Source organism: Budorcas taxicolor, chromosome 11 (assembly GCF_023091745.1).
Source record: "Budorcas taxicolor isolate Tak-1 chromosome 11, Takin1.1, whole genome shotgun sequence".
Classification (NCBI taxonomy): Eukaryota; Metazoa; Chordata; class Mammalia; order Artiodactyla; family Bovidae; genus Budorcas; species Budorcas taxicolor.
In genome coordinates this window covers 8646919-8672127 of record NC_068920.1, presented here as the reverse complement: position 1 = coordinate 8672127, position 25209 = coordinate 8646919, and the positions used below count along the sequence as shown (strand labels likewise).

The 25209-nt window shown below is 48.6% G+C and overlaps 1 protein-coding gene across 4 annotated transcripts in view; it reads left to right on the top strand.

Moving 5' to 3' along the window:
- The window catches only part of EXOC2 (exocyst complex component 2), a 123519-nt gene that overhangs the window by 20761 nt on the left and 77549 nt on the right, over nt 1-25209 (top strand). For all 4 annotated transcript variants that reach the window (XM_052647750.1, XM_052647749.1, XM_052647748.1 and 1 more), the window contains exons 2-7: nt 3205-3362; nt 7861-8037; nt 10820-10946; nt 17980-18093; nt 19396-19520; nt 20705-20785. In XM_052647750.1, the coding sequence (XP_052503710.1) occupies nt 3245-3362; nt 7861-8037; nt 10820-10946; nt 17980-18093; nt 19396-19520; nt 20705-20785 (742 nt within the window). In that variant the 5' untranslated portion in view covers nt 3205-3244. The remainder of the gene's footprint in view (nt 1-3204; nt 3363-7860; nt 8038-10819; nt 10947-17979; nt 18094-19395; nt 19521-20704; nt 20786-25209) is intronic.

Sequence of the window (25209 nt, the reverse complement as noted above, 5' to 3'; positions counted from 1 at the left end):
GGTAGGGGTAGACAGGTCTGATTGCGCAGGTTTAACAAGTGCTGAGCGTGTTGTGGGCACTGGAGACCACTGAGCGGTGGGCGTCTTGGAGGCTGTTTTTGAATCAGGGGTGATGATTAGGCCTGTAATTGGAGGTCTGACCAGTTGGAGAATTGACACCGGTGTTTGCTGACGGTGGATTGCAGGGGAGGGCTGGTGGGGGCAGAGCGGCCAGGCAGGAGCTGGCTGGCTTTGGCCTCTCAGGAGAGGAGCAGTCGGCCTAGCGCTCCGCAGGGGGACTTGATTCACGGGGCGCGACGGGGAGGGAGGGGAGTTAAAATAGTCTCGGGTGGCCTCTTCGGAGAGGAGCAGTCGGCCTAGCGCTTCTGCAGGGGGCCTTGATTCACGGGGCGTGACGGCGAGGGAGGGGAGTTGGAGATAGCCTCGGCTTGCGTGTCTGGTTTATGGGAGGGACAGTGACGTGCTCTGGCCCGACACCCTCTGCTGCTGCTGCTTTGCTGTTCCAGTCGTGTTGGGTGAGTCACACAGGCTGACTGAACCCAGTCTCCAGCTTCCTCGCTTTTTCCAGAGGAGCAAGCTGAAGGCGCTTGGCTCAGAACCCCAGCCCTCCACTCACAGGGCTGCTCTCTCAGGGCTGGTTTGGCAGCCCCGAGGAGCTCGCGCAAATGGTACTAGGGCTTGTGGAAAGCGAAGACACTCCCTGGATTTTGCATCTCCCACCAGAACCCAGGGACAGAGGTCCGTCACCTCCTTATTATCCCCCACACCCCAGACTCGCTGAGCTCTCTGCCAGCACCGCCTGCGTGTTTCCGGGCCCCGTGGCTAATCTGCCAGTGTCCTGATGGTCACTTCTGGATGAAGTTTAAAACTCCCTCCTTTTCCCAGAAATGCACCTGCCTGTCTGCAGCCTTGTTACCGCTTTGGTTAAACCAACAGTAAGTTCCTACATTAACAGGACAATATAAATCTTGTTTCTTTTGCCTCTTTTGAAGGTGGCATCTTGTTCTTTTAAGCGTAAGAGTTCTCTCCTTCTGCAGATACTTATTTGGGGTCAAAGTTTACTGTACTTTTGAAGGGTGTGGTTTTTTTTTTCTGTTAGCCACTGTGTTAATTTGCTGGGGCTGCCATAACAAAGTACAGCAGGCTGAAACAACAGACATCATTTTCTCACAATCTGGAGGCTAGAAGTCCAAGATCAGGGTGTCACAGGACCGGCTTCTCCGGCGGCCTTCCCCCTGGGCCCGCGGGCGCCACCTTCCCCCGTGTTGCCGTGTGGCCCTGCTCGGTGTGTCTGTGTCCTCGCGCCTCTTCCCGTGAGGATGCTGGTCCTGTGGGATCAGAGCCCACCTCGTGACCGCGTCTCCCTCACTTTAAAGAGGACGGTCTGCAGAGTCCCGACTCATAAACACAGTCACTCTCTGAGGCCCTGCCTCTGGACTTGGTAGAGAAAGAGCAGATGAGCCAAGACGGCGCGGCCAGGCTCTCCCGCCCCGCGGCCAGGCTCTCCCGCCCCGCGGCCGGCCTCTCCCGCCCCGCGGCCTCTCCCGCCCCGCGGCCTCTCCCGCGTGCCCCGAGTTTCGTAGATGACGACTGTGAACGCTGAGATGACGTGCAGCCCTGCACACAGCGCGTGCACGCCTCGGGGCGCTCGCTTGGCCCCAGGCTGCTTCCATGCTGTAAGCGTATATAAGTGCCACCTGGAAAGCACTTGGAGTTATTTGATGGCTGCTGCTAACGGCTGCTGCCTCAGCCGGGAGAGAAGAAATGTGTCTGCAGTACCTACGGCTCCTTGCATCATCTTCCAGCTTCTTAGCTCGCGCCTTGCCTACCATGGGTTGAACAAACAGTGTGCACAGTTAGATACAGAGAGACAGACTTCAGCACAAGTTTGGGGGAAACACTTCAGCCCACGCCACCAGCCTTATCTCTGTTTCCTCTGGGTCTTAGATCTTTCACCTCTCGCATCTTCCCTGACCACCGTACACTTTCTTTCTGTCCTTGAGTATTTTAGGACAAGGCTGTGACAGCTGTTCGTCTCATCTGTGCGTGGGCAGAATTGATCTGTGTCTGGGTTTTCTCTGGGTGATGTGGCTGCATGAGGCCTTCTTCTCGGGAGGACCTTCCCTGTTGGAGTCTTTGGTTCCCTCTTCTCAGGGCCCCTTAGCTTCCCCAGAGTGGCTCTTGTTGCCCGGACAGGGTGGAGCTAGGCTAGAGGGTGGGCACCCTCCTCCCCCGTGCCTGATGTCCCCGAGTCCTGGTCCTTTCTGTTGGGTCACATCAGAGACTGAACTTCTCACCTGGGTGAAGGCAGGGGCCACAGTCTAGCTCACGAGACTGCCCGTGAACACAGGCAGCCAGCACGCCCCCGTGCTCTTCCCCTGAGCCCACCCTCCCCTCGTCTTCTGGGGCATCTCAAGTCTTCAGCCCTTGAAGAGTTCTCTTCATTTACCGGGCTGCCAAGGTGGCGCTGGTGGTAAAGAGCCCGCCTGCCAATGCAGGAGACAGACCGGGTTCGATCCCTGGGTGGGGAAGATCCCCTGGAGGAGGCTATGGCAGCCCACTCCAGCGCTCTGGCCTGGCGGATCCCATGGACAGAGGAGCCTGGCGGGCCACGGTCCACGGGGTCGCGAGAGTCGGACACGTGGGGCACCCTGTGCGCTCGGTGCTGCGCCTTGCGGGGGAGCACCAGGGCTAGAGGGCAGGGCCTCTGACCCAGGAGCGTCACGCCCGCTGCCCCGCGCGGGGGCACGCGGCACGTCGCTGCTCCCGCCTGCCTGTTGGAACTGTCAGTGTATCGATCTGAGCACATTTAAAAGTTGCTGTGCTAAGTCTAATATGAAAACAAAATGAAGTTCCATACACCTGTGAGAACGGAGACGTTCTTTAACTGTCATGAATCTGTTTGGGTCAGAACCTCCTCTTTGAGGCGCTTCCAGCGTGTGTCTGGGGTGCAGAGGTGGTGTGTGGAGCTCAGGAGGCCTCTGTCTTTCCTGACGCGAAGTCCACGTGCCTGCCTTCCCTCCCTGCATGAGCTCGTGTCCTGGGTCACTCGTGTTCAGGAGATGTGGCCAGTGGGCTGACCGGCCGCTGAAATCCAGCACCAGTGTGTGCAGAAGGCGGCCGGGTGTGGCCCCGTGTGCGCCTCTGGCCTTTCTCATGCGTGCTGGTCTCAGTCGGCACTAACTCTTCTTTTCCTTTTAATAGGTCATTTCTGTAGCGCGACCTCGTTTCGTCAGCAAGCACAATGTCTCGATCCCGACAGCCCCCTCTTGTGACAGGCATCTCTCCGAATGAAGGCATCCCGTGGACGAAGGTCACGATTAGAGGAGAAAACCTGGGGACGGGGCCAGCGGACCTCATAGGTAAGGGCAGGGCCGGTGCTGTGTGTTCCCAGTACAGGCGTCTTTATGTTGGCAGCGAGGCAAGGTGCCAGGTCATTGCTGGAAATAGTGACGGTGATAGGAAAGCACCCCTGGTCTGTGCAGGGTCACCGGGATGGAAATGAAAGAATTATTTGGTTTTCTGACTTTTTGTTAAAAGCGTTAGTTTATCAACTCCTGTCTGTGCTGTCTTCCTCTTGGTCCTGAGACAGACCCCGGCAGTGGGGCGCTGCCTTACCTGCTCAGTGCTGGCTTTTCCTGCTGGGCTCGCCTCCCTGTCCTTGCGTGGCCGTCTGCATTCCTCTTCAGGCGCGGCTCCGCGTAGCCTCTTCTGGTCCTGCTGCTCTTGGAGCCAAACCCACACTCCCTCCGCCTGGAGGAGCCTGTGCTCTCTGCCTGGCCACACCTGGGACCTGCGGGCCACCCGTCAGCACGAAGATGCCCTTCAAGGTGGGGATCACCAAGGCTCCAGACGTACAGCCACAGGCTGTCTGTAGACTTATGCCCGTGGGTAGAGAGCAAACCGTCAGTGTCCATTGTGTGGTCAGTTGTGAACAACTCTGTGAGGGTGTGCAGATACATTCAGGGCGAGGAAGGGAGGCGTCTCAGGATGTGCTTCTGAATATGTATTCTGATTTCCCACTTTAACGTATTTGGACTCAGACATTCTGTTGACTCATTTCGTAATTTATGAAGGAACCAGAGCCTCTTGATGAGGGTGAAAGAGAATGGAAAATCTGGCCTGAAACTCAAGATTCAGAACACTAAGCTCATGGCCTCCAATCCCAACACTTCATCTCAAACAGAAGGGAAAAAGTGGAAGCAGTGACAGACTTTATTTCCTTGGGCTCCAGAGTCGCTGCAGGCAGTGACTGCACCTGTGAAATTAAGAGACACCTGCTCCTTGGAAGGAGAGCTGTGACGAACCTACGCAGCATATTGAAAAGTGGGGGACATCACTTTGCCGACAAAGGTCTGTGTACTCAAAACTATGGTTTTCCCATTAGTCCTGCATGGATGTGAGAGTTGGACCGTAAAGAAGGCTGAGCACCAAAGAACAGATGCTTTCAAATTGTGTTGCTAGAGAAGACTTGAGAATCCATTGGACAGCAAGGAGATCAAACCAGTCGGTCCTAAAGGAATCCAACCCTGAATATTCATTGGAAGGACTGATGCTGAAGGTGAAGCTCCGGTACTTTGGTCATCTGACGCAGAGAGCCGACTCAATGGAAAAAGACCCTGATGCTGGGAAAGACTGAGGGCAGGAGAAGAAGGGGACGAAATGAGGATGAGATGGCTGGATGGCATCACCGACGCCATGGACACAAGTTTGAGCAAACTCCAGGAGATGGTGGAAGATGGGAGCCTGGTGTGCTGCAGTCCATGGGGTTGCAAAGAGTCAGACACGACTTAGCAGTTGAACAGCGACGCCATGGGTAAACACTGGAGATTATGAGTTGGCGCCTGTTTCTCTTGCAGTATAGCTGCTGGTTGACATTGTTTTGTGGCTGCCCAGAAATCCCTTGCGGAGGAGAAAGTTGACTGGAGTTGGGTACCATGTTTAGTTATTGAGTCTTGCCCTTCCCAGCTTGATCTTTTCACTAGTGTTACTTAAATATGTCTCATTTTAAGCTGTTTTCTTTAGCTGTAGTTTGTGATTGTTACGTAAATAAAACTTAAGTTTATTACCCTTATGAAAGTAGTCTAATTTTATGTCTTGGTTCTGGACAAAGCTCATTCCAGATTGTTCTTTATAAAAATTGGAAACATCCCTAGAATTCTTGGAAATGACCGTCTAGCTGGAAGTTCTATCCCGCAGTTAAACTGGTGGTCCCCTGAGCCCCTGCATGGGATGGTCACAGACCTGTGTGGATGCTGACTGCGTCTGCTGGACTGAGTGTTTTGAACTTGTGTGAACCTGATAGTTCAGCTTCCAGCTTGTCCAGGTATTGCCAAGAAACCATTTTTTTAAAAAGCAGATTTAACCTACTAAATAATTTAAACATTTTAAACTCTGATGACATCTATACTAGCCAAGTAAAACACTTTAAAAACACTTTATTTAGAATTCTACAAGGTATTTTTAAAAATGTTATATTTCATGAAGCAGATTTCTTAGCAGAACATGCTTAAGAAATAGATCTTATGGTTTTATTTAATTTCCATAACATTTAAAATGACCTGTTTAAATCTGTTTTAAATAATATGATGATTATTCTTTTTTTTTTTTTAGTTAAAATACAGGGCCTGTTGAGTCTGAGGCTGATGCCGCTGCAGTGGGATGAGCGAGCGGCTGCCCTGGCTCTTTCCCTGAGAACGCGGGCCATCGTGGCGGTCGTGCGTGCTTGCTCATCCGTGTGTGCTTTCACGACTTGGCATGTCTGAGGTCTCCCAGTTCTCAGTGCGAACTGTAAGCTGGCTCCCCAGCAGTGACCTCACATTAGGACCTGTGGTACATTGAGTCCTGATGTTTACCATTGGGTTGTTTCCTTTCTGAAGTTTTTCAGATCACAGAATCTTGATATTATGAAACTTAAAAATATCAACTTAGGTATTGACCTACAGTGATATCAAAATATCCAGCATCTGTAATTAAACAGTTCATAAGTTAAAACATTTATTTCCATTTATTTAAATACATGGTCTGATGAATGTGTGCATAAAAGATATTTGAGGAAATATGTATTGAAGTGTTTTTCAGGCTTATCTTGGAGATGGAAAGGTGTTCCAGGGGTGTTTACAACTTCTTAAATTGCCTAGATTTTTCATAATGGAAACTAAGCATCAGGAAAACTAATGAACATTCCCATTTTGAAAAATAATTTTGAGCTATGATTGCATTTTAAACTATGTCAATGTCAGCACTTTAAGAACACCAGGAAACTTCACTCTAAAGGAGCTTTTAAGCGCTGCTGCTGCTAAGTCGCTTCAGTCGTGCCCGACTCTGTGCGACCCCATAGATGGCAGCCCCCCAGGCTAGCAATAGAAAAACTAAATTTCTTATGTGAATAAATAATAATAGATCTTGTAGGAAAATCTCTGAAATTAATTATTTCAGTTATTATTCACTGAGTCTTATCTGACCCTGCAACCCCATGGACTGCAGCACACCAGGCTCCGCTGTCCTTCACCCTCTCCCAGAGTTTGCTCAAGTTCTTGTCCATCGAGTCAGTGATGCCATCCAACCATCTCATCTTCTGTTGCCCTCTTCTCCTCCTGCCCTCGATCTTTCCCAGCATCAGAGTCTTTTCTAATGAGTTGACTGTTGGCATCAGATGGCCAAAGTACTGGGGCTTCAGCATCAGTACTTCCAGTGAATATTCAGGGTTGAATATTATTTCAATAAATTATTATAATTTATAATTATTTTCAGTAATTATTTCAATAAATAAAATGGAGTTGTTTTTATTCTTTTATGGTTAATATAGCATTCTTACTAAATAGTGCTTTAAGTTGTAACAAAAGATGGCTTGAATCCCTCGCTGCATTTTTTAAAACTGAATTTGGCATAAGTTGAGGTGTTCCTGGTATCTGATTTTTAAAAAAAATATTACATTTGTCAAACTTGACTGCTAAGCAGTATCAGAAGTTAAATGAGAAGAAAAGGTGCATGTGTTTGCCACATACACTTTGGTCTCTTTTCTCCCTGAATGTTTACCACGTTGGTGTGTATGCTGCAGAAACGTGCGTGGGGGGATGTTGGTGCCCTGCTGGGACCACGTCTTCCCTGTGTATTCACTGCCCCACAGTTCACGTGGGGTGGGCAGAGATGCCAGGCGCGGGCTGAGCTTTTGGAGCAGAGTGTAGTGCAGCGACAGGACCTTAGGGAGTCACTGAGGCAGCACGGGCCGGCACCACTGCAGGAGTGACGCGCAGCCGTGAAGAGCGCACCAGCAGTCCAGTAATGCCTGAGGACACTTGCTGACTCAGCAGACGCCAGGCTATGCTCAACGTGACGCTTGCTTTATTCTGTAATATTACACGTAACTAAACACCAGGAGAAGCATCTGCAGACTTGTTAGGAAAACGGTAAATTTTTTTCCCAGAATGATGTACGCGTTTATTAATAATACACTTTAGAACTTTATAGCAATAACTTAGGCTTCTAAAAATAGAACAGTTTCCTTTCTGATTCCTATGAAAGCAAGTCAAGACTCTTATAGTTAAGTAATCTGGAATGCTTAGAGCCGTTGTCATGTTATTAGTTCCTTATTCCACTCATGTTTGCAGAAAATCAACTGTAATCTAGAGGAGTCTTAAATGTTAGAGAAAAAACAGACAGAATCCAGTAGAGGCCGTAGTTTATCTGCAAATAATATTGGGTATATTAAAAAATGAGAATAACCAATGAACCAGGATATGTTATTTCTGTGTTTGCTTTTCAGTTCATGGAAAAGGCCTAGCGACACTGACAGAGTTGTCTTTTCATGGAAATAGTCGTCGGTTTGGACTTTGTTACAGTGCGTGCTTTTACTTTCAGGTCTGACAATCTGTGGGCATAATTGCCTCCTGACAGCAGAGTGGATGTCTGCAAGTAAAATCGTGTGTCGAGTGGGACAGGCCAAGAATGACAAAGGAGACATCATCGTCACGACCAAGTCGGGTGGCAGAGGAACCTCCACGGTGTCTTTCAAGCTGCTCAGACCTGAGAAGATAGGTATCGTCTCCTGCGACTTTTCTCTCAAGAATAAACTGAAGTTGGGTTTTGTCTTTTAAAATTGACAGTCGATAAATTAGTATAAAATTTACTTACTCTCAGATTTAGTTTCTTTCTTTCTTTAGGAATAGGATATTGGTTAAAATTTGTATTACTTTTGAAAAAGCAGTGTACTGAGCTAACGTAAACCCTAAGGATGATAATCCTTAGACCAAATGTTGTTTTAAGTTCTATATAAAGTCTGCTCATTTAACATGTCAAAATGCCAGTTTTAGTTTCTTGATCGTGATACAATAATGACATTTCTTTCTGGGACACAAATTAGCCAGTGATACCATCTAAATCGGGTTTCATTTTTCTTCCCTTCCTGTGTTCCTGGCCTGGACAAGACTTGGCTGGCAGAGGTGTGCCTCTCGTCTCCAGATTAGAGAAGCCCGCTGCTTGGGCCCCAGGCAGCTCTGTGTTCCCTCTGTGCACTTCGCTGCACTTCCTCGTCTGGGGCGGGGCTTGGTGTGAGACAGGACTCGGGATAGCCTGGGGGCAGCCCCAGCTGTGGCACAGTGGCACCTAACCTGCCTGCCAGCGTGGAAGACGCAGGGGCTGCAGGTGCAGTCCCTGGGTCAGGATGGTCCCTGGAGGAGGGAATGGCAACCGACTCCAGTGCATTTGCCTGTAGTGGACAGAGGAGCCTGGCGGGCTACAGTCCGTGTGGTCGCAAAGAGTCAGACGCGACTGATCATACGCGCGGCCCGCAGCTGTGGGTGGGAGTGGCGTCCCAGGGTCGCCTCCGCCAGAGGTCTGATGAGCTGGGACATTCAGGGGCGAGCCTAGCGAAGGCCTTCGCGTGGAGTAGGAGCCAGTGCTCCACAGACGATCGTTTTGCCGCTCTTTCCAGCTCTCCCTGCGCACAGCGTCTCCGCTGCTTTGTCTTTGTGGTTCTGTAGTGCCTGGCACATGGTCAGCAGATAGATACTCATCTAATGTGGAGCTCTCACAGGCAAAATTAAACCCAGGCCATACTTCTCTCATATAGGAAAGCAAAGAATTTTGCAAATATTGTGTTCTGTCTTAGAGCATAAAACCTTTCTTTACCATTATATCGTTAAAGTTTTTAATACATAAATGATTTTTAAATTTTTTTAAATAAAAGTTTGAGGGATTTAAGGGAAAATTCAAAATGTGATTTACATATAGGTACTTGCTGTACTGTGCTTAGTTGCTCAGTCATGTCCAAGTCTTTGTGACCCAGTGGATGTAGCCCACCAGGGTCCTCTATCCATGGAATTTTCCAGACAGGAATACTGGAGTTGCCATGCCCTCCTCCAGGGGATCTTCCCAACCCAGGGATTGAACCCAGGTCTCCCACATTACAGGCGGATTCTTTACTGTCTGAGCCACCAGGGAATCCCTGTACATAGGTATACAAATGTGTATGCAAATATACGTATACATTTTTATATGCACAGTATTCTTATTTTTGCTTAATTTTGTTTAATGTCTTCGAAAACTGAACTGTGAAATTACAAAGTAGGAGCTTGTTTTCAGTTTTTTGGAGGAACCTTTTTGATTTTGTCAAACATTTTGACAGAACCTAGTACCATCTTGTCGGAGAAGGCAATGGCAACCCTCTCCAGTACTCTTGCCTGGAAAATCCCATGGACAGAGGAGCCTGGTAGGCTGCAGTCCATGGGGTCGCTAAGAGTTCGGCATTACTGAGCAACTTCACTTTCACTTTTCACTTTCATGCGTTGGAGAAGGAAATGGCAACCCACTTCAGTGTTCTTGGCTGGAGAATCCCAGGGACGGGGGAGCCTGGTGGGCTGCCGACTGTGGGGTTGCACAGAGTCGGACACGACTGAAGCGACTTGGCAGCAGCAGCACCAGCAGTGCCGTCTTGTATCATGTTTTTTACAGCAGACAAAGAGAACTTATTATCAAGTATTGATTTTATCCTAAAGTGCTCTGCCCAGGACTCAACATGTACAGGCTCAGGAAAGGCTTACGGAGCCGTACTTGGGAGTGTCTGGACCTGCACTTCCCCCTGACAGCCTCCTTGCGTCCTGGCATGAGTGTGGTGTTGATCGAAACAGAAGGTTCACCGGGGGTCCTGCCACTGGAGGCTGCCTGGGCCCAGAGCCCTCCCTTCAGGGGGCTCGAGCCCTGCCCTGCATTCTGCTTCACCCGTCTCCCTGCCCAGCCCCTGGGTCTGAGAGTGGACCACGGGAAGCATCGTGCCAGGGAGAGTGAAGAAAGACTCAGTCACGTGAGAGCGGGTGCTGCTTTCAGAGATGACGTTTTGTTTTTCCTGAATGTCTCAGCCATTTCCATCACCCAAGCTGTGCATTCCTTGGAACATGTTTGACTGATTTCTTTATATAAGGAATTGTTGGATACTTTCTTGATATACCAAATTAACTGTACTGCTTATTACTTGTAAAATACATTTGTTTTAGCAGAACTTTTTCTTGATGTATCAACTTAACTGTACTGCTTATTATTTGTAAAATACATTTGTTTTAGCAGAACTTTTTCTCAGATGTTAATTTATTTTCTGTTTTGAATAATGAACAGTACAGTGAAGAGGTGTTTTTTTTGCCTTTCTGTGGATTTTCAGTGCTTTTAATTAAGAAAGAAATTAAAGTTTTTGTGCTCTCAGATCTTTAAAAAATTACTTTAGTGTGCATTTTGTGATAGGTATTAAAACAGTAAAGCAGTACAGTAAGGTTTAGACAGGGCCTGGGGAGTGTGTGCCCTGTTAAGCCCGTGCTCCTTGTCTCGGCAGGCATTTTGGATCAGTCCGCTGTGTGGGTTGATGAGATGAATTACTATGACATGCGCACCGACAGGAATAAAGGGATTCCTCCCTTGTCTCTGCGTCCTGCCAACCCACTCGGCATCGAGATTGAAAAGTGAGTCCTGCCTCGCCTCAGTTGCCTTGCTTTCCATGTGCTGAGTTTCATGTATTCAGGCTCCAGAAACATGCAAGGAAGCACAACTGAAGATGCCTCTATCGTTGGGAGTCAGCGTCATTTCTGGAGCCTGCCAGAGAGAATGTTCCAATTAAAGTGTTGGCAAAACTACCTACCTCTTTAGTTTTTGAGTTTTCATTTTGTGAAGGAAAAAAGTATTTTGAAATTTTTAATAACATACTTCTAACGATATGAGAGTTAGTGTGTTGTCTGGAGCTGGTAAGTTTAAGTATTTAGATGGTATTTGAGATTAAAATAGAATTTTCCATGTGCTTGATTTTTCAGGAGATATTCCACCGTAATTAGACCCAGTGTAGTCTTGTCATTCTGTTTATATTCTCTACCTGTAATTCATACTTAATTCAGGCTTACTTTACCAGAATTACGGCGAGTAAATGGTATCTTTCAACATGTCTTGGGCCAGACCCGGCGTTCCCGGTTCTTCGTCCCGAGTGCGGTGCTCGCAGCCCTTGCGCCAGCGCCTGGGCCTTCGCGCCTTCCTGCACAGGCTCCCTGCACTGCAGTCCTGTCTGATCTCTCCGTCAGCCTCGGCGGCTCTGCTGGCGATAGTGCTGCGGAGCGTCGCTTCATAAACACTCCTGCAGGCCGCGGAGCAATCTGCTAGCCGTTAGCCTTGCTTCTCTAGGTTTCTCTAGGAATGGGGACGGTTGACCACTAACCTCGATATGTTTAACCTTCAGGCCTCCCCTTGAAGACCACCAGTTGGCCACCAGCCGGCTGCTTTCCCCTGCTAGGGTTTCTGCCAGCTGAGGGGGTAGGGGGCACGTGTGTGTCTTGGGAGGTTGTCCTGTTTTGAAAAAGGCCTGAGGGTTTTAAAAGGCGGTTTCAGTGAGTGTGGACTGTTCTGGGTCACAGCTGTGAAGCTCTTTGGCCACCATGGGTCATTCTGGAGCTGTTTGAAGGGTTTCAGTGCCTGATAAATTAAGAGTTTAAGGATTAAGAACATCCAGGAAAGAAAGGTAAGTGCTGGGTCTTTATTTGAACAGTGTTTCCTGCACAAGGGGACCTTGTGGTTGAGAGTAAATCCTCCAGTGGCCTGCCTCAGCGCCCTGGGTTCCGCTGCTTCCTAAGGTCCACCGCATGCAGTGTGGAGCAGAAGGGCCCTCTGGGTTTCCTTCTGAAAAAGATTCACACAGGAGTATAGGAATACATTGTGACTTTCGTTTGAGCTTTAGACAGAACTATCAAAATTAGGATTAACTTGGCTATTTCCTGTCATATAATGAACTTCCCTTGTGGCTCAGCTGGTTAAGAATCCACCTGCGATGTGGGAGACATTGTAGGTTTGGTCCCTGGGTTGGGAAGATCCCCTAGAGAAGGGAAAGGCCACCCACTCCAGTATTCTGGCCTGGAGAATTCCATGGGCTGTATAGTCCATGGGGTCATGAAGAGCCGGACACGGCTGAGTGACTTTCACTATCATAAAATGATTTCCTTGAGTTTTCGTTTAACTTGTGATCCACCCGCAGTTCAGTCTCTTGACCTTTTCATGCCCTCTCACCTTGTGATTGTCTTGTCACTGCCGCTGCCGCCAACCGTGAAGGGGGCTTGAACTGTCTCTTACTGCCCTCTTCCTTTATCTTATTTTTCAGACCGTAAACTTCATTTTGTATTGAGGTATAGCCAATTAACAATGTCATGGTGACTTCAGGTGGACAGTGACGGGACTCAGCCGCACATGCACCTGGGTCCGTTCTCCCCCAGACCCCTCCCATCCAGTCGAGCCCTCTTTCTGAATAGGCTTCAGGATAATCCTTACGTAATGGTGGCCAGCCAGAAGGCACTCAGAGTGCGACTCTTTGGGGATGGTCTGCCTTTCTCCTCTGAAGGAGCTGGCTGGGTCCAGGCCCCTCTCTCAGTCGGCTCCGGGCCCTCCCGCTGCCTGCAGGTGACTTGGAGGCTGCAGGCAGGGGCCTGTGTCGCGCGTGCTGCGTGGGTGGGGCAGGGGCGGGTGTGTGCTAGCAGCCTGCTGGTCAGGGCTCTGCTGCCCAGGAGGAGAGTCCTTCCTTGACTCAGGATTTCAGGTGATGCATTGTATTCAGATCTTAAGATAGTGAGATGTACATTCGAGAAGTGCTCAGACGGTGAGAGAATTGACTATAAGGTTTCTTCCAAGCTGTTCTTGAAAGTTTCACTAATAATTTGCTCAGCCGTGGAATAACTAAAGGGTAGTTTTGGAAAAGGTAGAAGCTTGATTGTCATACAAATACAAAATGCAGACATGTCCAAACTTTTATTTAACTCATTAATTAATGGGGAGCCCAGTGGAGTGTTAAGCCAGCTGAGAGGGAGTCCCAGGGCACAGGCAGAGTGGGCAGTGCTAGGCGGCGCTGCGCCGGAACACCCCCCCCCCCCCCCCGCCCCCGGCCCCCGCCCCCGGCCTGGCGGTCTCCCGGGCGCACCCGCACCCGACAGGCCTCTGTGCCGGCCCCCCAGTCGCTCTCAGCCCCCACTTCCGCTTCTGTGACACAGAGAGCAGGCGCGCCTGGACGGCGTGGGGCCCTGGCAGGCCTCCACACTGCGGAAGGACGGCCCATGTGAAGTCTCACAAGTGTTCTGATCAAAAGGAAGAATGAATAGAGATTCCAGAAAGCAAGAAAACAGAAGGCGAGAGTCGGAAAATGTATGGAAACCAAGAGAAGAGAGTAGTTTTGGCCAGAAAAATGCTTTTCAGGTTCCTTCTTAGCTTTTAAAGATACTGTCAGGAAAGCTGCATTTGTTTTATTGAAGTCTGACCTCAAATAGAGAAGCCGTATTTTAGGAAAGGAGGATGGGAGAGAAGGAACAGATGCTAAAATGTGGGTGTGGATTTTATCTCCCTGGCCCACTTCATGTTCTTTAGGTAGCAGCTTTGGTCCCTGTAGACAGCGGTGTTATGTGGGTGTGGGTTTATCTCCCTGGCCCACTTCATGTTCTTTAGGTAAAAGCTTTGGTCCCTGTAGACAGCGGTGTTGCACTCAGGTTAGAAGCCCTGGGAACATTTCCTCTTACTGTTTCTTTTATTTCTGTCTATCAATGTCATTTGGGGCTGCTTTTATAGTTAGAAGATGGGAGGCAACCCATTTTCAATTTTTTAAAAAATGTCATCAGAGAAGGAGTAGCAGGATCTAATTACTTGCTTGTTGAAACATATGCACTGAGAATGCTTGAAGAATTACAGCTACTTGCTGTAAAGTGCTGTGGTCCTGATTTATTCCCAGACAGAAGTGCTGAGGCCGCCTGTGGGAGAGGAGTCGGCTCCTGTCTGGCCGTGTGAGTGTTGATGGGGGTTCTTGCCCCACAGCCGCATGCGCAGGATGGAGCCCGGGGGCCCTGCGGTGCCTCTGAGTGGGAGCCGCCAGTGAGAGGCAGCGAGGGGGGCTCCTCCCTGTGTGCGCGGCGGGGCGTGGCTGCGTTTCTGCCCACAGGCCTAGCGGCGGGCGTTGATGGCCTCCTTCCGCTGCTGAAGGCCTTCACCTCCTAGGCTTTTAACTGATGTTTTTCACACGCAGAGCCTTGAAACTTACAAAAATGTTACTAATAACTTGGAAAAAAATAACTTCACTTGAACTGAGACTAGAATTTGCTCGTAAAAAGTCTGTATTTCTAATTTATTATACTGATTGTCACAAATGGGCATTTTTTGCACTGCTTAAATTATGATGGAGACATCATAATTTAAAAAGAAAAGAAAAAGAAGATAAAAACAGGTTCATATTAATAAGTGAAAGCCTTCCCTAGGTTTTATTTCTTAAAAGTCCTCTCTACCTAGTAGGAGAGTATTTGTAAGTGAGACTTTTGGAGATGGTAGTTTTATGGATGAAGCACAAGCTGAAATCAAGATTGCCGGGAGAAATACCAATCACCTCAGATATGCAGGTGACAGGACCCTTATGGCAGAAAGCAAAGAAGAACTAAACAGCCTCTTGATGAAAGTCAAAGAGGAGAGTGAAAAAGTTGGCTTAAAGCTCAACATTCAGAAAACTAAGATCACGGCATCCAGTCCCATCACTTCATGGCAAATAGATGGGGAAACAATGGAAACAGTGACAGATTTTATTATAATTTTGGGCTCCAAAATCACAGAAGATAGTGACTGTAGCCATGAAATTAAAAGACACTTACTCCTTGAAAGAAAAGCTATGACCAACCTAGATAGCATATTAAAAAGCAGAGACATCATTTTGCCAACAAGGATGCATCTAATCAAAGCTATGGCTTTCCCAGTGGTCATTTATGGTGTGAGAGCTGGACTATAAAGAAAGCTGAGCACTGAAGAACTGATGCTTGTGAACTGTGGTGCTGGGGAAGACTCTTGAGAGTCCCTTGGACTGCAAGATCCAACCAGTCCATCCTAAAGGAAATGAGTCCTGAATATTCATTGGAAGGACTGATGTTGAAGCTGAAACTCCAGTACTTCGGCCACCTGATGCGGAGAGCTGACTCATTGGGAAAGACCCTGATGCTGGGAAAGATTGAAGGCGGGAGGAGAAGGGGACGACAGAGGATGAGATGGTTGGATGGCATCACCAACTCGATGGACACGAGTCTGAGTAAACTCTGGGAGTTGGTGATGGACAGGGAGGCCTGGTGTGCTGCAGTCCATGGGGTCTCAAAGAGTCGGACACGACCGAGTGACTAGACTGACTGGCGTGTGTGGGAGTGAGGGCATCACAATGGAGCTTCTCCCCCCCACACCACACCCCGTTTTTGTATGATTCACCGTTTGTTGGGAGTTACTGCCTGGGAAGAGGCGTCTCGAGCAGTGCGTTGATGCCCGCCTGGCCTCTGGGTTGTGTCCACAGAGGCTTTGTAAGCCGCGCAGTCTGGTGTGTCCTCAGCAGGCTGCCTTCCAGAAGCAAGAGAAGGTGACCAGTCTTCCTGCTCCAGTCAGAAAGCAGGAAGGTGGCGAGTAGTTCTTAGTGTGAGTGCGGAAGGGAAGCGCCTTGGAAAAGAGGGCCATCTAGAAGTTTCAGAAACAGGCTTGTGGACTGTGGTACAGTGCCTGCGCCCAGAAACTGTGTGAGACCAAAACGGAAAGAACGCGCAGCCTCCAGCAGGCTGATGACACTCAACACAGAGAGCAGCTGGGGTGAGAGCCGTGTGGCCGCGTGCGGCCCGGCCGGGGCGGGGGGCCGCGCTCCCCTGCACCCCCATACCCCTGCAGCTCCTGCCTGCAGTCGGGAGCTGCGGCGCGGGCCTGGGCGCAGCCGTACTTGCACCCAGCCCTCTCTGCAGGGGCGGGGAACTTTTTTCAGAAGGACTTCTGTTGCTCTGCTGACTGGGGTCGCCAGGTCAGTCTCCTCTTTGAAAGCGAATGCTGCTGAGTTGAGGACATTCCTGTAGTCCTGCACCTGACCCCTGTACCTGGGTCCTCATGGCCAAACCCTTCGGAAGGTGTAACCTGAGCTCACACGGGCATCTAATGGGGAGCGTGCGCTGTGGGGGCACGAGGGCTGTCAGCTGCTAGAACTGTTGGTTCCCTAGTGGAAGCACTTCGCGTGTTACACGTTAGCCTGTTGCTCGCACTCTGTGGTTCGTGAGGTTGAAGTGTGGGTTTAGTCCGTCACTGAGAGTGTGCCTTGCTGTTCATCTGTGGCTTCACGTGGAGGGTCAGACCCAGGCCCAGTCACCCTGGACCAAGCGCTAAGCCTCCAGACTGCATGCTCCTGTGAGACAGAGCTTCTGCTCTCGCTCGTGCTCTGAGCAGGACCGCCAGCAGCTCCCTGCATTCGGAATCTCTCTCTCACTTTCTGTGTTTCTAGACTTCCAGCTACGTCTGCAGACATTTTCCATAAGATCCTCCGGTTCTTTGTTTGGCAATAGAAGTACTGGGGCTGTTTCTTTGTAAAATGGGGTTATATAACTCATCATGTTGTTAGAATCAGATAAAATGGTTCTTAATGAAAGAATCTATTAAATATAGAGAACCAAGTGTAAACAATAAAGGTAACAAAGTAACATTGTTGAGCATTTGTTAAGTGTCAAAACCTGTTAAGCCTTCCACATGCATTATGTACTTTAATCCTCAGCATTTTCTTAAGAGGAAGAGATTATGATCTCATTATCCTCATGAATAAATGGAGCCTTAGGGAGGTAAAGAGGTTTCCTCAAGGTTATTCAGAAACTCTGTGAACCTGTGCACACTGCCCTGAGCTGCCTCTGCGCCTGCCGGCGTGCTCCCCACGGGGCATCGCTGCTTCAGCGGTGTCACTCACTGTCAGCTTTCTAGGTGTTTGTGTAACAGATCTTATTTTGGGGTAGATTCAGGGTGCCTTCAGCTGTAAGTAATAGAAAACAAAAATTCACTGTGGTGTAAGCAAGGAAGATATTTATTTCTCATACGAAGTCCAGAGATAGTGGGTTCCACGACTGGTTGAGTCAGGACCCAGAGGTGTCGCTGAGCCGTGAGGAGCCTGGCCCTGCCGCCCTCCGCCTGTGGCGGCACAGACTCCCTCCTGGCTGCAGAGGGGCCGCAGGTAAGGGACTGTCCCTCAGCGTCAGCTCTCCTTGGACTTGATCTAGACGTGTGCGTAGAAGCGCGAGTGCTGGGTGGATCTGCCTGGGTCAGCAACTGCCGTGCATCGGCATCAGTGTGTCTTAAGCCAGCTCTCACATAGGTCTTTGACAGAAAGTATTTTAACAGGTTGATGTACTGTTTTTAATGTCAGTGTACCCAAATTTTGTCTATTGGATAGGAAATGATTTCATATTTGCATAGATTTCATGAAGTATCAACGCAGCCTCTTCAAGTTTTATATTCTTTTATTGATACAATTTCTGCATTGTAACTAATTTGCTATCTTATATATACACAAAGCTTATATCTACAGTTGTGTGGGATATGCACAGACTTAGACTCCATAGTGCGCCATGTATCATTGCAGTGATGTGTGTCCATGCTTATTCCTGTTGGTTACGTCTTTGTAGCAATAGCACTCTAAACACATCTTAAGCCTTTTTCCTCCCTCAGAGGTAAATTTCCCCAGAAGGACTTAGAAACGCTGTTCCCTGGAATGAGTGCTGACTTTACAAGTGAGAACTTCTCCGCTGCCTGGTACCTGATTGAGAACCACTCCAGCGCGAGGTGAGGAGCGGGCCGTGCCGTGTGGCTTCTCGGGGTGCTTGTGAGCATGTCAGAGCGTCTGGCTCCTTACTTGTAAAATGGGATCATTACTTCCAGGAGCCCTGTCTCCTCCTGCCCTGACGCTTCTGTATGTTCCGTTGTTTGTGCCGCCCGGTAAAGCTTGGGTCTCAGCTGTTGTCCTGTGTCTGCGTGTGACCCCCTCCTTGCTCAGGTAGCAGAGGTCTCAAGTACTGGTCTGAAACAAGGAAGACACCTCCTTCCTGACCAGAGAGCAAAGGAAGATGAGTTGTTTGTCATTTTTCAAAGACTTGACTTAGAATCAGCAGAAGGTGCACACGGGCCACACACCCACTTACAGGGCCCCTTTGTTCCCGCTGCCTAAGAGCCTGCCTGACCTCTGGGCGACAGTAGGCCTGTGGCTCGCATGCAAGGCTAGCTGGAGCACTCTGCTGTAGTAGAAATGCTTGACTAAATGGTTTATTGTTTGAAATTGGTATCCTTGAAACACCCCAACTTGTTAAAATACACCTTAGAAGAAATTCTTCCTTCACCTATTGGGATCAAAACCATCATAGAAAACAAGAGAAGTTGGTGTACAATTAGAGTAAATCTGGCCTGGTAAATTTAGAGCAAATGTCTGAAGTCTGTCTTGGGGAAGATGGTTCTGACTTCACGGTATAGATGCGCTTCTCTTACCGAAAGTCAGGACTGATCTCCAGTCTCTGTGTAGCACCGTCTTGGCACTCAAGAACATAGTGAACAACTTATAGCCAGATTTTCTTAGCTTCAGTGGTAATGAAACTTCTCAAATACAGAGACCAGCCGATTTTTCTCTGCTTGAGTTATCAAGATGAAGTAGTATGGTCTGTTCAGTCACGTAAATTTTGAGCCGACCCCCATGATTCCTGTGAAATCACTGTTAATGGTCGGGCCTGGCTGCGACGTGCACAGAGTGGACGTCCAGGGGTCCCGCCACCCACCCCTGTGTGGTCCAGGCCTCTGCACCTGGGAGATGCTCTTCAGAACTCCTTACCTGGCAAACCCTGTGTTGATTTGGGTCAAGTGTAAGCATATCTGCATGTATAGTTAACTTCTCAGGGGTCTGACACGTGAGGGCTGTGCAAAGCTGTTGCACAGCCGCTGTGACTTTGGCATCTGTAATGTGCAGAGGGTTAGATCTGGGAAAGACTTTGAAAGCATGGTCTCATCTGATTACATACTGTATTAGTCTGTGTCTCTCCAGTGTAGCTTCAGTATTTTACAACTAATGCATTGTCTTCTCGTGGCTTCATTTCACTTCAGTTTTGAACAACTCAAAATGGCGATCACCCACCTGAAGAGACAGGCTAACAAGAAGAGCGAGGGCAGCCTGGCGTACGTGAAAGGGGGGCTCAGCACTTTCTTTGAGGCACAGGACGCCCTCTCAGGTAGGTAACCCTCGGTGTCTGCTGGGGCTTCCCCGTTGACTGCAGTCCTGAGCTTGCAGAGGGCTAGCAGGCAGTGGTGCTGGGGCTGTGTGCACGGCTGTTACCGTGGAGAGAATCTCCTCTTTGCGACTGAACGCTGTTCCCATGCACACGGCTCTATGTTCCCGATTTACAGGCGTGAAAGAGGTGGAGGCGTTTGTCATCTGCCCACGAAGTGTGGGCCGGATGGGGTGAAGCTGTTGTCCTGGGATCGCACTGCCTTGGCTCAAATTTTGGGTTTGGCTGCGTGACCTTGGGCAACTTATTTAATTTCACTGAACCATGGTTTCCCGTCTGTGAAACAGGAATAATGTTAGGACCTCATCCCTGGCTTCTTACTGGATGCACATCGTGTGTTAGGAGCTTACTGTGGTGTCTGCTTAAGGTCATGTCTCAGTGACGTTTACCTTGCTGTTCTTATTACTTTAACTGTGTCACAGTTTTGGATCTCGCATTGTATTTCAGAGATTTACTTTGAAAATTTTCTTAGTGATTCACTTGAGGAAACCTGTTTGCTTTTAAAACTTCCTCTCATTAGTAGGTAAAAGGTTTTACATATAAATTAATGATTTCCTGACACTTTACCAGACTCATGTAGACATATATAAACGCTAGCAAGAAACTCGGATGTAACTTGCACGCCGACAGATTGGCGCGCTGGTGGAGAGCACCAGCGGCTTCCTGAGAGCCTCCAGGGAGTGCAGACTGAGCAGAGCGCGGGCGATGCGCGCTCGCCGTGCTGTGCCCCACGGCTGAAAGTAAACACTTGAGGCGGACGTCAGGCAGCAGTGTTTCTGTTTTGTAGATGGTGAGACTGAGAAATAAGAATGACTTTCCTGTGGCCAAATGCCAAACATATTAGTAATTTAAGCTTATTTTCCTTTTTTTAATTCAGTCATCTTTACTCCTCAGGCCTCATGATCAGATGACTAAGTACATGTATTATGTACTGTTTTAATAGCATTAAACTACCGTGACTTAGACTGGTGTCTGCTGGTTACTTTGCAGAGTTTTTGTGTGTTTGTGCTTCTTTCTAGCAGTGAAAATAGAACCATTTTTTGAGCTGTTTAAAAATATCTTTTTTGATGTATCATTTTCCCACCCATTAAAATAGCCTACATTTTAACTTGGTGCTTTTTTTCTAGCTATCCATCAAAAACTAGAAGCGGATGGAACAGAAAAAGTAGAAGGGTCCATGACACAGAAACTGGAGAATGTTCTGAACAGTAAGTTTTGTCCCACTACCCAAACTTATTTATGGACTTGATAACAAGCTTTGATACAGTTCTTGGACCTGGTTTCACAGAACAAGGCAGTTAAGTTGTATTTTGGTATTTATTTCTAAATAGTGATTTAATGAGCATAGAGGAGAATAAAAATGTTGAAAATGAATGTTCTCTTTCTGTTTGCATTTTATTTATGAGAATCATCATTTGAGAGCAAGCCAGTGTGCTGCTTAAAAAGTAAAATTTGCTACTGCAAAGGAGACCAGTGCATAAATGACACCATCAAAGGTAAAGAGTTGCTGCGGTGGCCGCCAGGATCATCGTTGACCAGGAACGGAGAGGAGTATCTCCAAGCATCTGCCGGCGGCAGCACGGATAACATCAGCTGCTGGAAGGGCAGGCCCCGAGCTGTCTGTCTGTGTATGCCATGCCTTTTTCCAAAACAAACTTAAGACAGCTGCATTCTTGAGTGCTTCTAACTCTGAGACATTTTGTAAGAACTGTAGGCCAAGAGAAACTGATGCATGGAATTCAAGGCTCTATCCACCTCCCCTTCTTTGCTGGCATATGAACTTCAGCTACTTACCCTACAGATTTAGAAGAAACTCAGCAGATAAGTCAGTCCCTGTTACAATGTTAGTGGCTCGAAACTAGACTGCTGTCTCCACGGACACAGTGGAACACTCTACAAGGAGCAGTGGTGTCCAGGGGACTCTCCTTGTTGTCACATGTGAGCGTGTGGAGCACGCAGCTTCACCAGGAAGTTGGCTCGAGAGTAGCTAGGGTACTGAAGACCCCCAGCATCGGCCCTTTAGGGATGCTGTAATGTAGGGCTGTACTAACAGGTCAGTTTTGCACTTCTGTCTTAACTTAGTCCCATCAGCAGAAGTTTCTGAGCTTTTTTGTAATGACCTGTTCATAAACCTTGGGATCTCTGATAATAAGGGTTTTCTAGAAAGAGATTTTAATTTGATATAGGCTTTCCTTGGTAGTAGAATTTGAGTACTTCAAGTTCATCTCAAAATTTATGGGTTTTATGACACTTTAAATACTTTTCTCTCTGTTTTTTTGTATTACTATCATTTTGCCTTGAGATTTTACCTCATTTCTTTTTCTTGTCTGAGTATCAGGTCACCAGCTTTGTTCAAATGAATATAGTCTGAATTCAGCCCAAACAAGCATTTACTAAATCTGTTTCTGTATTAACATAGTCAGACATTTTAAAGGATTGGAAGGCTATTTTCTACTTGGGGATGCTATTTTCCCTGGGGAAATTGCCATCAAACCATGATATCTGTTTAAAAAAAAAATGATAGCTAACTTTGAAAAGGTGATTTGTGAGAACAAGCTGGCTTAGTAAGTATCTCATTGTTTCAGTAGACGAAAATGGATATTTGTTAATGTCGGAAAAAATTAAGATCTGTTTCATGCTGAGGCCCAGCGTAGTGGATAGCATCACTTTTTTCTTTTCAGCACTTGAGGTAGTTCTCCCTTGAGACTTGCGGTAGTAAAATTTGTGAGGGAAATTGTTTCACTTCTATTCCTTTATAAGCACAAACTTTTCTAGAAACGTGTCCTTTTAAATTTCTACTGAAGTTTGCTCTTTTTTGAGTAAATTGGCTTACCATGAATGTCACTTCTCTGAGAAGCCCTTTGAGATCCATGACTTTCTGGGATGAACATTTTCTGTAGAATATGTTCCTTTGTAACAGTCCCTTTTCCCCAGAGATAGTTTCTGTCGGCCGTGTGCTGGTGTTTGCTGTCGTAGGGGAAGCTTGTGGTCCGGGTGAACTCGGCCAGCTTGACGCTGATGTGCCCAGGGTCGTGCTGGGCCAGCGTCCAGTGCAGAGCTGGGGGCATGTGGCTGCCGCCCTCAAGCAGGTCCCGGCCCAGAAAGTGGGACCTGATCACTGCTCTTGAGGAGCCGTGCAGAGATTATACAGGAGTATGAGCACCGTCTGGGGCATGATCACATACTAACTTACATGTGCTTTTCCTGAGTTATTTTAAATGAAACTTCTTAAGATTTGGGAAACCCTTCTCACTTTAAGATTCTGAAGGGTGATGTTGGCCGTAAGAAATTCAGTCCATTTGGTTCAGAATTTACCAGTTTTGAAACCTTTCACTGAAATGCTTGAAAACATGTTTTCACTGATACATTTCTCATATTTGCTTTGGTATTCAATAATTCCTTCTTAATTTCAAAGCAGTGATGTAGTGATGACTTGATTTCTGTGGAGTCTGCATTCCTCTGTGTGTGCCGCCTGTTGCAGGAGAGTACAGCCACCCTGTTCAGTACCACTTCTGTGTTCAGTGATGACTGTTGATTTCTGTGGAATCCGCAGTCCTCTGTGTGTGCCACCTGTTGCAGGAGAGTACAGCCACGCTGTCCAGTACCGCTTCTGTGTGCAGTGATGACTGTTGATTTCTGTGGAATCCGCAGTCCTCTGTGTGTGTTGCCTGTTGCAGGAGAGTACAGCCACCCTGTTCAGTACCGCTTCTGTGTCCAGTGATGACTGTTGATTTCTGTAGAGTCTGCATTTCTCTGTGTGCCGCCTGTTGCAGGAGAGTACAGCCAGCAGCTTCTGTGTGCAGTGACGACTTGATTTCTGTGGAATCCGCATTCCTTTGTGTGTGCTGCTTGTTGCAGGAGAGTACAGCCACGCTGTCCAGTACCACTTCTGTGTACAGTGACGACTGTTGATTTCTGTGGAGTCTGCATTCCTCTCTGTGCCGCCTGTTGCAGGAGAGTACAGCCAGCAGCTTCGGGGGCAGTGGCGATGTAGCTGTTGATTTCTGTGGAATCCGCATTCCCCTGTGTGTGCTGCCTATTGCAGGAGAGTACAGCCACGCTGTCCAGTACCGCTTCTGTGTGCAGTGACGACTGTTGATTTCTGTGGAATCTGCAGTCCTCTGTGTGTGCCGCCTGTTGCAGGAGAGTACAGCCACACTGTCCAGTACCGCTTCTGTGTGCAGTGACGGCTGTTGATTTTTGTGGAGTCTGCATTCCTCTGTGTGCCGCCTGCTGCAGGAGAGTACAGCCAGCAGCTTCTGTGTGCAGTGACGACTGTTGATTTCTGTGGAATCCCCATTCCTCTGTGTGCCGCCTGTTGCAGGAGAGTACAGCCACTCGACATGTCCAGTACTGCTTCTGTGTGCAGTGACGAGTGTTGATTTCTGTGGAGTCTGCATTCCTCTGTGTGCCACCTGTTGCAGGAGAGTACAGCCAGCAGCTTCAGGGGCCGTGGAGATGTAGCTGTTGAGCACTTAAAACATGGCTAGTGTCACTGAGGAATGTAGGTTTTAATTTCAGTTTCACTTGAAGTAGACCCATGTGCCTGATGCTGCGGGTTAGATAGCGCCGGTTGCAGGGAGAGACAGTGTGGCCCAGGCGTTGTGGTTGCAGCTGTGATGGCCAGACCTCGGTCCCTCAGCCTGGCCAGGGGCTGCTTCCACACCCTACAGGTGCTCAGCCCTGCAAGCTGGGAAGCTTGTTCTGTTATCTCCATTTTATTGATGAAAGAGCTGAGGCTCAGAAAGACGCCGTGCGTTCCCTGAGTCACTTCCCGTAGTGAGTGGCATTTGGGTCTGGAGGCCTGGCTCTGAGTCTGTGCTGTAAACTGCGGACGGCTGTGCTGGGTTGGAGCTCGTGGCTCTCGGGGCCCTGTGTCTGCACCGCCTGGCATCGGTGCTCGCTGGCTTCTGGCTGACCACCCCCCTCGCTCACCAGTTACGGACGCCCAGCTGCCCTCGGGGTAGAGTCACGCTCAGACGCTGAGCGTGCCTGTGTGTGGCCTCCGCATCTCTCAGAGAGGCGCTCGCAGGAGGACGGGGTCTGCAGAGATGACTGTGCACCAGCACGGGGAAGCGGGGTTCAGAGCCCATCAGCGGGGGTGTAGACAGGCACCAGTGGGGCGCTGTCACGTGTGGGAGCCCCAAGGAGCTCGGTGAGGGTGCACGTCCCCACGGAAACCAGGAGGGTATGACGAGGGACTCACCTGGGATGCTTGGGACACGGTGGACAGGTGTGGACACGAGGGTGATTGTTGGAGCCCAGAAAGGGTGCCTGATACATGCTGCAGATTTTATGACGAGAAGAGAAGGCAGGCTATCTTGATAATGTTGTATACAAAGAAATTAAGTACTTGAGTTTTCAGTGTTTCTAATATTTTATATTAATAGTGTACTAAATGAAAATTAGTTTTACTGTTTTTTCTTTTTTTTTCAGTTTCTAACCAACAGCAAGTTTTTAACATTTCAGCAAAAATTTTAGAAGTCACTGAAGAAGCGTCGTCTTCCAATTGATGGTTAGGGTTGTTTGCTTCGCTCAGCTGCGCGATCGCTGATGCGGTCCTGCACGCAGCCCTGTGCTGCCCTGCCCTCCGTGGGCCCACGTGCATCCCTGGTCAGGGAGCCGCTGCGGT